At 47.1% G+C, this 12,500-nt stretch overlaps 1 protein-coding gene across 1 annotated transcript in view; it reads left to right on the top strand.

Annotated features, from left to right (window-relative positions):
• Positions 1-12,500, top strand: part of LOC141765202 (hexokinase-1-like) — a 35,853-nt gene that overhangs the window by 6,851 nt on the left and 16,502 nt on the right. The window contains exon 3 of the mRNA XM_074631250.1: positions 2,463-2,625. Within this exon, the coding sequence (XP_074487351.1) occupies positions 2,463-2,625 (163 nt within the window). The remainder of the gene's footprint in view (positions 1-2,462; positions 2,626-12,500) is intronic.

Raw genomic sequence — 12,500 nt, 5'->3', positions numbered from 1 at the left:
CCTGCATCGTCAGTACGCTGCTGCACGGCAGCGAGACGTGGACAACCTGCAGCAGACAGGACAGACGACTCGACTCCTTCCATCTGAGAAGCCTCCGCTGCATCCCGGGCATATCCTGGCAAGACAAAGCAAGCAGCAGCGAGGTTGTGACCCGCGCTGGCATGGAGGATGGTCGCATCCCTAAACACCTCCTCTATGGAGAACTGGCAACTGGGAGCAGAACAACAGCCTGCGCTTCAAAGATGTCTGCGAGCGAGACGTGAAGGCCTGCCGGCTTAGACATGGACACCAAGTCCTGGGAGGCTCTTCAGTTGACCGCACAAGGTGGAGAAGCACCTTGAAGCACCAACACCTCATGACGGTGGAACTGAAGGACGCGGCGGCAGACGAGAGGACCTGCAGGACAGAACACAGCAACACAGGCAGACCAGACCAACCACACACAGAAGAGACCTCTGGGATACAGACTGACACGCTCTCATCCAGTCACAGGAGACCCGGAGGATATCCAACCACGCTCACACCCTGACCGGCGGAGGCCTGTTATCCCTCAGTGTCCTGGTTCAGGCTCCCTCTTTGTGCTTTGTGTGTGAAGTGAATCAATCTATTGACTTTCTAACTGACGCTCAGCCTACATGCAGTCAACTCTACATGTAGTCAACTCTACATGCAGTCAACTCTACATGCAGTCAACTCTACATGTAGTCAACTCTACATGCAGTCAACTCTACATGTAGTCAACTCTACATGCAGTCAACTCTACATGTAGTCAACTCTACATGCAGTCAACTCTACATGCAGTCAACTCTACATGTAGTCAACTCTACATGCAGTCAACTCTACATGCAGTCAACTCTACATGTAGTCAACTCTACATGCAGTCAACTCTACATGCAGTCAACTCTACATGTAGTCAACTCTACATGCAGTCAACTCTACATGCAGTCAACTCTACATGTAGTCAACTCTACATGCAGTCAACTCTACATGCAGTCAACTCTACATGCAGTCAACTCTACATGTAGTCAACTCTACATGCAGTCAACTCTACATGCAGTCAACTCTACATGTAGTCAACTCTACATGCAGTCAACTCTACATGCAGTCAACTCTACATGCAGTCAACTCTACATGCAGTCAACTCTACATGCAGTCAACTTGCCTCTCATGCATTAGTGAAGTGAGATGTAACACAGTCTGAAGGGTCCTCACAGGACAATAATGAATGAGGTGGAGGCAAACACTGACTATATTTACCCTTATTCTGAAATAATAAAGCCAATATATCCCACTAAGCTTTTTACATTACTAACGAACATTAACATTCCTGTTTACAAGCAGCCGTTCATCCTCTGATTAACCGGTGGTGAACTCAGCCTTCCTCTTTCATTCCTTCATCCACCTTCTTGTAAAGGTCTGCGTTGTGATATTTCCTCATGTTGATATCAGAGTCTTTCATCATGTTCAACAGGAGCTGTGTTTCTCCTTCTGTTCTTTTGGGCAGCATCTCTGCAAACTGTCGTCTGGTTGGTTTGTGTTCAACGCTCAGAGAGCTGGACGTAAACAGACGAGAGGCCGGGTGTCACAAACTGACGTAAAAACCCCGACAGAGCTGATGATTCTTTAAAGCATCAGGAGGCAGATCGGAGCAAATATGATTTTAAAAAGTTATTTTTATAAAGCGGTCTCTATATCGTGACAATAGTGCACGAAACAGGTAACCTGGAAAACGTGTCACGTGTCCTCCGGTGCTCCTAACGGCATCTGCAAGATTTCACAGACCGGAGGAAAACAAGCAGTCAGAGCTGATCTGAGGTCTGCTGTCCAGCTGCCGTCTCCGAGAGCCGGCTGTCAATCACTCTGAACAACGATCAAACGGTCAAACTAGGCAGCGCTGATCAGATATGAATCAATATTCTGTTACGTTAATGTCTATTTCTCTCCTCACATGTTCTCAGAATCATCTTGTAGCACGGCTTAGCTGGAACATGAGAAAGTTTGTGACGCCGCTGCTGCCATTGTGAAATCTGGTGAAGGAACACCAGGTTCTGGTCACATGACCGGAGCTCAGCCAATAGGAACGCTCTCTCTCTCTGAAATGACCTGTGATTGGTCAAAGTCTCCCGTCACGGGCTAGATGTTGTAAAGCCTGAAAACAGAGCCATGAGGAGAGCAGAAGTCTAGTTTTCTCTCAGAACACTTGAATTACAAAATGCTGAAAGGTTATTATGGGATGTCTGCCCAATGATGCCAAAAACATACTGCCTACTGCAGCTTTAACTTCTGTATTTCACACCACAGATTCACCTGAAAGTTCCCCAACTCACCGTCCTAGTCTGAGTTTCTATCTCCAGATGTGTTGTCATGTCTTTACTCTCATTTAAAACGCTTGTTTTTAATTACCTGAACACTAAACTGACCCCCTGACACCCTGACACCCTGTCTGTTCCTGCTCCTCACAGATCGATAAGTACCTGTACTCCATGCGTTTCTCTGATGAAACGGTGAAGGACATCATGAACCGGTTCCGCAGGGAGATGGAGAACGGGCTGGGCCGGGACACCAGCCCCACCGCCACCGTCAAGATGCTGCCCACCTTCGTCAGGTCCATCCCCGACGGATCAGGTACACTAACACATCATTGTGATTCTGGTAAAACCAGGTGACCGATACTGCTCACTGTGAGTCCCAGAACATCTCCTAGAGGTTCCTGCTTCCCAGAAGACAAACGTACTGTAGCCCTCAGACTGAGACTGAAGATGGTTTGTTCTTCAATGTTCTGCTTGACCGTTTGGTAGAGATCATTCTGAGATCATTCAAGATATGAAATGTGTTGAGACTCAACCTGATTGGATGTCCTTTAGATGTGTCTGTGTCTCTTTAGTTCGCCTTCTTACAGGAAGTTAGCAACTAAAAAGTCACTCTAGACACGAGGACGACAGATCATAGTTTCAGAGATAAAATAATTTAATCAAATAATTTTCTACCAAAAGGTTCAATTATCAAATATGTAATTAAAATGTACTATTCTTTAATAAACACATCGTATTACCAAACGGTTGACTTGTCCTGTACGGGTAGAAGTAGGGATCCTAAGAACATTCACTGTTGTTAACAGCATCTGTTAATGTTATGTATTTAACATTATTCCATTTTATATATATATTTATATGTATTGGAAGAAAAAAATATATCAGTATGATTTTTCAAAAGTAGCCTCCTGTAAATATGTTAAATATCTAAAATAATAAAGGACTAGTTCTGGTAATACTACTAATGTCATGGTAACAAACTGACATATGTTGGTATACTAACCTGTTACTATTATAATAACAGTATATCATTTGTATTTTTACTTCATCTCAAGAGTCTTATATTAAACAAACCGTGAGGTCTGTTAACTTTATTAACTTTATTAAAACATTGCTTGCTGTTATTAATGCAATGAGATCATTGTTCCATCGCTCTTCTCCTCGTGAGGACATTAAAGGGTTAAGGTGCGTTCGGGGAACATTAAAGGGTTAAGGTGCGTTTGGGGAACATTAAAGGGTTAAGGTGCGTTCGGGGAACATTAAAGGGTTAAGGTGCGTTCGGGGAACATTAAAGGGTTAAGGTGCGTTCGGGGAACATTAAAGGGATAAGGTGCGTTCGGGGAACATTAAAGGGTTAAGGTGCGTTCGGGGAACATTAAAGGGTTAAGGTGCGTTCGGGGAACATTAAAGGGATAAGGTGCGTTCGGGGAACATTAAAGGGTTAAGGTGCGTTCGGGGAACATTAAAGGGTTAAGGTGCGTTCGGGGAACATTAAAGGGATAAGGTGCGTTCGGGGAACAGGGTCTAGATCACGTTTGATATGTTTTGGGGGGTTTGAGGAGAGATTTGGAGTCTAAATCTTTAATCTGTCTGTAAAGGAACACGTTAACATCTCGCTGTATAAAGAAAGTCGATCTGTGGCTGATAGCTTTATCTATATATCTATATATCTTTATCTATTATCAGAGGTCATGTTCTGTTTGTCTTCAGCTGGAAGTTACATATTAGTTAAATATTGAATCATTCCTCAGCATCACTTGCTTCCTGTTCTCCCGTTGGCAGAATGAGTCTCCATCGATTCATCAAACAAGAGCTAGAAAAGAAAAACTAACTTAGAATTTCATCTATTTTATGAATTCTTATTATTATATCCATGTATATTCAAAAGAGCAAACTGTGCTTACATTTAACACATTGATCAGGTCATGATCAAATTAAATAAAATATAAGACAGCATGTTGATGAACTGTAATAAAAGTCCGTATTGTCTTCGTGAGTTCATGAGGCAGGAAAGGGTTAAATTTAGAGACGCTCCGTCTTAGTCGGTTGTTTTGGTCTCAGTCGACTAAAGGTCCTGACACACCAGTTCGTCGGCTCTAGTCGGCCCGTGTCGGAGGTTTTTAGTCTGATTCAGCATGTTGGATCGGCGGCGGAGCGTGAGAGAAATCACTCTGATTGGCTGTTCAGCTTCAACGAATCCGTGCACGAGAAGAGAAACAGACGTGAGGAAAGCAAACCGAGTCAAGACGGTTCATCTGATCGTTCCAACACACAGATATCATCTGGACTGAAGCTGAGCGCTGAGTGAGGTTGGTGTGAAGACGGTCGACGAACGCCGCTTTGTTTCATGAACGTATCAAAACAACGGCTTTTATATCAACCCTCCAGGAAGAGAGCGTAGTGGCCAAACAGAGGTACTACAACCTCCGTGTCCGTCACGTGATGCCATCGGGCCCAAAAAGACTTTTCCCATAGACTTCCATTGAGAAAAAGACGTCTGTAACTCAGAGGATCATTGATTTGGAGGTGAATCAACTCCCCAGTAGAACAGTCTGACAGTCCTGATTTACATCATTAAAACACTCTAACAGCTGAATCAGAGATATTCCTCTTCCTCCGTTCATGTGAGTGAGACCCAGACCGAGGCTGGAGCGCCAAGCCGTGACGACGGCGTGACCTTGGGACCCCGTCACCGAGTCATGTGACCGAGCGGACGCTACTGCGCATGTTCCATGTCCCCAATGGATGCGAAAGATCGCCGGAACATCCGGGTACTTTTCCATTTCGGTGTGTTCTCTGATGTCGGGTTGGTGAGTTCTCTGATGTCGGGTTGGTGAGTTCTCTGATGTCGGGTTGGTGCGTTCTCTGATGTCGGGTTGGTGCGTTCTCTGATGTCGGGTTGGTGCGTTCTCTGATGTCGGGTTGGTGCGTTCTCTGATGTCGGGTTGGTGCGTTCTCTGATGTCGGGTTGGTGAGTTCTCTGATGTCGGGTTGGTGCGTTCTCTGATGTCGGGTTGGTGCGTTCTCTGATGTCGGGTTGGTGCGTTCTCTGATGTCGGGTTGGTGAGTTCTCTGATGTCGGGTCGGTGCGTTCTCTGATGTCGGGTCGGTGAGTTCTCTGATGTCGGGTTGGTGCGTTCTCTGATGTCGGGTTGGTGCGTTCTCTGATGTCGGGTTGGTGCGTTCTCTGATGTCGGGTTGGTGAGTTCTCTGATGTCGGGTTGGTGAGTTCTCTGATGTCGGGTTGGTGCGTTCTCTGATGTCGGGTTGGTGCGTTCTCTGATGTCGGGTTGGTGAGTTCTCTGATGTCGGGTTGGTGAGTTCTCTGATGTCGGGTTGGTGCGTTCTCTGATGTCGGGTTGGTGAGTTCTCTGATGTCGGGTTGGTGCGTTCTCTGATGTCGGGTTGGTGCGTTCTCTGATGTCGGGTTGGTGAGTTCTCTGATGTCGGGTTGGTGCGTTCTCTGATGTCGGGTTGGTGCGTTCTCTGATGTCGGGTTGGTGAGTTCTCTGATGTCGGGTTGGTGCGTTCTCTGATGTCGGGTTGGTGCGTTCTCTGATGTCGGGTTGGTGCGTTCTCTGATGTCGGGTTGGTGCGTTCTCTGATGTCGGGTTGGTGCGTTCTCTGATGTCGGGTTGGTGCGTTCTCTGATGTCGGGTTGGTGCGTTCTCTGATGTCGGGTTGGTGAGTTCTCTGATGTCGGGTTGGTGCGTTCTCTGATGTCGGGTTGGTGCGTTCTCTGATGTCGGGTTGGTGCGTTCTCTGATGTCGGGTTGGTGCGTTCTCTGATGTCGGGTTGGTGCGTTCTCTGATGTCGGGTTGGTGAGTTCTCTGATGTCGGGTTGGTGAGTTCTCTGATGTCGGGTTGGTGCGTTCTCTGATGTCGGGTTGGTGCGTTCTCTGATGTCGGGTTGGTGCGTTCTCTGATGTCGGGTTGGTGCGTTCTCTGATGTCGGGTTGGTGAGTTCTCTGATGTCGGGTTGGTGCGTTCTCTGATGTCGGGTTGGTGCGTTCTCTGATGTCGGGTTGGTGCGTTCTCTGATGTCGGGTTGGTGCGTTCTCTGATGTCGGGTTGGTGAGTTCTCTGATGTCGGGTTGGTGCGTTCTCTGATGTCGGGTTGGTGAGTTCTCTGATGTCGGGTTGGTGCGTTCTCTGATGTCGGGTTGGTGCGTTCTCTGATGTCGGGTTGGTGCGTTCTCTGATGTCGGGTTGGTGAGTTCTCTGATGTCGGGTTGGTGAGTTCTCTGATGTCGGGTTGGTGCGTTCTCTGATGTCGGGTTGGTGAGTTCTCTGATGTCGGGTTGGTGCGTTCTCTGATGTCGGGTTGGTGAGTTCTCTGATGTCGGGTTGGTGCGTTCTCTGATGTCGGGTTGGTGCGTTCTCTGATGTCGGGTTGGTGCGTTCTCTGATGTCGGGTTGTTGCGTCTGGACCTTTAAGATTTCTTTGTTTTTTATGTTTGTTTCATGCTGAATGACTTCTTTCTCAGCATCTTGTGAGCTCATCTCTGGTAAACATCAGATTAAAGTGGAGCTTCTTTGTGGAGGAACTCAGTTTCACAGATCTGTCCATTAAATCAACGAATCTATTAGTAAAAAAACAAAAATCATACGAGAGTTAGTCGACTGAGGATTTCTCTGGTGGAGGACCGGCCTGGTTAAACTCAAACTGAACTACTACATATATACAAGCAACAATGACATGTGAGGAATGTGGGCGTCACGAGGACGACAGATTGAATCCCGTTAAAGTGATCCCACTCAGCAGTTTAACGGAGAGTTCAGTGTCTCTGTGATGTCCTCTACATACGCTCCGTCTCTACTGTATAAGAGAGCTGAAGCGCTGCGTCCCGGTGCGTCCCGGTGCGTCCCGATGCGTCCCGATGCGTCCTGTTCCTGCCCGTCTGTAAACAATGTGCTGATGTGGTGAAACCTCCGGCCCTGTTGTGGGTGACATCAGCCTCTTTGTGTTGTTGCTCTGGATCTGGACTATTGTTTGAGGCCCCGGGGCCCAACAGTTCAGCCGGCCTGATCTCACTCCGTATCATTCATCTCATCACATCCAGCCAACGCCGTCGCCGTCACACCGTCACACGGACACCTCACATGTATTGATTAATGAGAGCTTCTATGATCCATTGACACATGAAGTATTGATGAGAGCCCGTCTGAGCGTCGGCCTGTCAGAAGCTGAGGCTTCCACAGACGCTGTTAACATCAGAACTGTTTGACTTTAGGATTCTTTATGTGGCTGAAATCCAGATGTTGATGTTCTGGTTAACACACACAATATATATATCTATATCAGTGGGCTCAAAGATAAACATATATCTATACAAAATAATCTAGATCTATATATAAATATAAATCCATCTATATTATACATAGTGAGCTAATTAAATAAAATATGATGAGAAAAACAAACAAGCATATTAAAGCCTGAAAAGGATCATTATTGTCATTATTATTGAAATGATTGGTTATGGTAATGTTACAAACTTTTATATCTATATCTATATGTTTTAATGATGGAACCTTTATAATGTGGTTACCGGGGAAACAAACAAGAAATGCAAAACTACTGGTGTCATCATTTTGAAGCTGTTTCTGGATCATTTTAATGTGCTGAACGTCGTCAGAGAGCTCTCCGAGTCACGGTGAAGTCAGGATCTGGTCCCGTTTACTGCCTGTATGTGTCGTCCCGGTTCGTAAACAGGAACGCCTGGACTCTAGAATAACATCCAGCGGCTGTCAGACATACTCTACTGCGGGCCGAACAAGGCCGCGCTGCTCGCACCTTATAAATAGCCTCGAGGAGCACATGAGGTCGGAGGGACCGAGCAAAGGGCAGAGGTGAAGTCACACCGACGGTTAAATGTGATGGACGTTTTACTTTAAATTATTTTATTTGAATACTATTATTATTTTCATATATTTATATATTTATTTGTTTATATATATATATATATTTATTCTTTGGGACGGGGCGGAGTGGAAGTGGTGTCACATACACTGAGTTCTGTTCTACATGTGCTAAGATGATCTTCACCATGTCTGCAAATAAATCCAATAAATACATAAAAAAGATTTGGAACAAAAAAGAAAAAGCTAGATGAAAGCTGATTGGAACAGTAATATAAAAATATTATAAAATATTATTTATTTCACTTTATGTTTATTTGAATGAATTTCAATCTATTTTTTACTTATTTATTAACTCACGAATATTATATTTTTTTATATCTGATGCTTACATTATGGCATGTTCTTTATCTTGTTTTATTAACATTGTATGAAGAAACTAGTTAGTATCATTAGAATAAAGTACTGTACGGGTGAAACCAGTCAATAAATAAAAGTCATAATAATTAGCTCATAAAAAAGCGAAGTTAAGATTTGTTTTTATTTGGTCAAACTACTGTTGTTTCTTAATCTTTGGTCATAAAGGTTTACACATATACAGTTTACATTCTCAGGATCAGCCACCTCCCCGTTTGAAAACGTAAAGACAAATCTTAAGAGAATCCCACTAATTGGTGCGTTCATCTTTTCAAACGCAGGACGAGTTCATGATCATATCTCAGATGAAGGAATCCGTCCGTCTCTGTCTGTTGATCTGTTGATCTGTTGATGGGAGACGAGCTGCAGAGTCATCTGGGTTTACAGCCACTGACCATCTCTCTCCAGACCACAACAAGCAAAGCTACATCTCTGGTTTGGCTGTGCAGCGCTTCATTTCACTGGTTTAGTTCCACTTCAACACCGGGGGAAGTCAACTGGTTGATTGATCTGTTCCCTACGACGTATACGGGGTTAACCCTAACGCTCTCAGTAACAGGAGACAAAGCTGGACATACTGTATACGGGGTTAACCCTAACGCTCTCAGTAACAGGAGACAAAGCTGGACATACTGTATACGGGGTTAACCCTAACGCTCTCAGTAACAGGAGACAAAGCTGGACATACTGTATACGGGGTTAACCCTAACGCTCTCAGTAACAGGAGACAAAGCTGGACACAAAACGTGACCGAACCTTCAGCTGGTCCTGCTCTGGTTTTTGGGGAATTATAAACAGATTAAAGCCGTGGGTTTGATGCCAGTATTAAAGCCAGGATTAAATTTAAGACTGACAGCCACATTCCTGCTGTCCAAGTCTGCTAAACCCTCGGACAACTCTGTCTCTGCTTGTACAACTTTGTCTTGAACAGTGCTGCAAAGTAACTAAGTACATTTTCTCAACTTCTGTTCTGAAAGGTTCTGTTAGTAACTTCTTCCAGATATAAATCCTTGCTGGTCGGTGTCTCATGGTCTCTCGTGTGTCTCATGGTCTCTCGTGTGTCTCATGGTCTCTCGTGTGTCTCATGGTCTCTCGTGTGTCTCATGGTCTCTCGTGTGTCTCATGGTCTCTCGTGTGTCTCATGGTCTCTCGTGTGTCTCATGGTCTCTCGTGTGTCTCATGGTCTCTCGTGTGTCTCATGGTCTCTCGTGTCTCATGGTCTCTCGTGTGTCTCATGGTCTCTCGTGTGTCTCATGGTCTCTCGTGTGTCTCATGGTCTCTCGTGTGTCTCATGGTCTCTCGTGTGTCTCATGGTCTCTCGTGTGTCTCATGGTCTCTCGTGTGTCTCATGGTCTCTCGTGTGTCTCATGGTCTCTCGTGTCTCATGGTCTCTCGTGTGTCTCATGGTCTCTCGTGTGTCTCATGGTCTCTCGTGTGTCTCATGGTCTCTCGTGTGTCTCATGGTCTCTCGTGTGTCTCATGGTCTCTCGTGTGTCTCATGGTCTCTCGTGTGTCTCATGGTCTCTCGTGTGTCTCATGGTCTCTCGTGTGTCTCATGGTCTCTCGTGTGTCTCATGGTCTCTCGTGTCTCATGGTCTCTCGTGTGTCTCATGGTCTCTCGTGTGTCTCATGGTCTCTCGTGTGTCTCATGGTCTCTCGTGTGTCTCATGGTCTCTCGTGTGTCTCATGGTCTCTCGTGTGTCTCATGGTCTCTCGTGTCTCATGGTCTCTCGTGTGTCTCATGGTCTCTCGTGTGTCTCATGGTCTCTCGTGTGTCTCATGGTCTCTCGTGTGTCTCATGGTCTCTCGTGTGTCTCATGGTCTCTCGTGTGTCTCGTGGTCTCTCGTGTGTCTCGTGGTCTCTCGTGTGTCTCGTGGTCTCTCGTGTGTCTCATGGTCTCTCGTGTGTCTCCTGGTCTCTCATGTGTCTCATGGTCTCTCGTGTGTCTCGTGGTCTCTCGTGTGTCTCGTGGTCTCTCGTGTGTCTCATGGTCTCTCGTGTGTCTCATGGTCTCTCATGTGTCTCATGGTCTCTCGTGTGTCTCCTGGTCTCTCGTGTGTCTCCTGGTCTCTCGTGTGTCTCATGGTCTCTCGTGTGTCTCATGGTCTCTCGTGTGTCTCGTGGTCTCTCGTGTGTCTCGTGGTCTCTCGTGTGTCTCATGGTCTCTCGTGTGTCTCATGGTCTCTCGTGTGTCTCATGGTCTCTCGTGTGTCTCATGGTCTCTCGTGTGTCTCATGGTCTCTCGTGTGTCTCCTGGTCTCTCGTGTGTCTCATGGTCTCTCGTGTGTCTCCTGGTCTCTCGTGTGTCTCATGGTCTCTCGTGTGTCTCATGGTCTCTCTTGTGTCTCCTGGTCTCTCGTGTGTCTCCTGGTCTCTCGTGTGTCTCATGGTCTCTCGTGTGTCTCCTGGTCTCTCGTGTGTCTCATGGTCTCTCGTGTGTCTCCTGGTCTCTCGTGTGTCTCATGGTCTCTCGTGTGTCTCCTGGTCTCTCGTGTGTCTCATGGTCTCTCGTGTGTCTCCTGGTCTCTCGTGTGTCTCATGGTCTCTCGTGTGTCTCCTGGTCTCTCGTGTGTCTCATGGTCTCTCGTGTGTCTCATGGTCTCTCGTGTGTCTCATGGTCTCTCGTGTGTCTCCTGGTCTCTCGTGTGTCTCATGGTCTCTCGTGTGTCTCCTGGTCTCTCGTGTGTCTCATGGTCTCTCGTGTGTCTCATGGTCTCTCGTGTGTCTCATGGTCTCTCGTGTGTCTCATGGTCTCTCGTGTGTCTCCTGGTCTCTCGTGTGTCTCATGGTCTCTCGTGTGTCTCATGGTCTCTCGTGTGTCTCATGGTCTCTCTTGTGTCTCCTGGTCTCTCGTGTGTCTCATGGTCTCTCGTGTGTCTCCTGGTCTCTCGTGTGTCTCATGGTCTCTCGTGTGTCTCATGGTCTCTCGTGTGTCTCATGGTCTCTCGTGTGTCTCCTGGTCTCTCGTGTGTCTCATGGTCTCTCGTGTGTCTCATGGTCTCTCGTGTGTCTCATGGTCTCTCGTGTGTCTCCTGGTCTCTCGTGTGTCTCATGGTCTCTCGTGTGTCTCCTGGTCTCTCGTGTGTCTCATGGTCTCTCGTGTGTCTCATGGTCTCTCGTGTGTCTCATGGTCTCTCGTGTGTCTCCTGGTCTCTCGTGTGTCTCATGGTCTCTCGTGTGTCTCCTGGTCTCTCGTGTGTCTCATGGTCTCTCGTGTGTCTCATGGTCTCTCGTGTGTCTCATGGTCTCTCGTGTGTCTCCTGGTCTCTCGTGTGTCTCATGGTCTCTCGTGTGTCTCCTGGTCTCTCGTGTGTCTCATGGTCTCTCGTGTGTCTCCTGGTCTCTCGTGTGTCTCATGGTCTCTCGTGTGTCTCCTGGTCTCTCGTGTGTCTCATGGTCTCTCGTGTGTCTCCTGGTCTCTCTTGTGTCTCATGGTCTCTCGTGTGTCTCCTGGTCTCTCGTGTGTCTCTGTTCCTGGTCTCTCGTGTGTCTCATGGTCTCTCGTGTGTCTCATGGTCTCTCGTGTGTCTCATGGTCTCTCGTGTGTCTCATGGTCTCTCGTGTGTCTCATGGTCTCTCGTGTGTCTCCTGGTCTCTCGTGTGTCTCATGGTCTCTCGTGTGTCTCCTGGTCTCTCGTGTGTCTCATGGTCTCTCGTGTGTCTCATGGTCTCTCGTGTGTCTCATGGTCTCTCGTGTGTCTCCTGGTCTCTCGTGTGTCTCATGGTCTCTCGTGTGTCTCATGGTCTCTCGTGTGTCTCATGGTCTCTCGTGTGTCTCCTGGTCTCTCGTGTGTCTCATGGTCTCTCGTGTGTCTCCTGGTCTCTCGTGTGTCTCATGGTCTCTCGTGTGTCTCATGGTCTCTCGTGTGTCTCCTGGTCTCTCGTGTGTCTCATGGTCTCTCGTGTGTCT

This window comes from Sebastes fasciatus, chromosome 3, assembly GCF_043250625.1.
Source record: "Sebastes fasciatus isolate fSebFas1 chromosome 3, fSebFas1.pri, whole genome shotgun sequence".
Taxonomy (NCBI): domain Eukaryota; kingdom Metazoa; phylum Chordata; class Actinopteri; order Perciformes; family Sebastidae; genus Sebastes; species Sebastes fasciatus.
The sequence above is the reverse complement of the archived record's forward strand: the minus strand, read 5'-3'. Positions and strand labels throughout refer to the sequence as shown.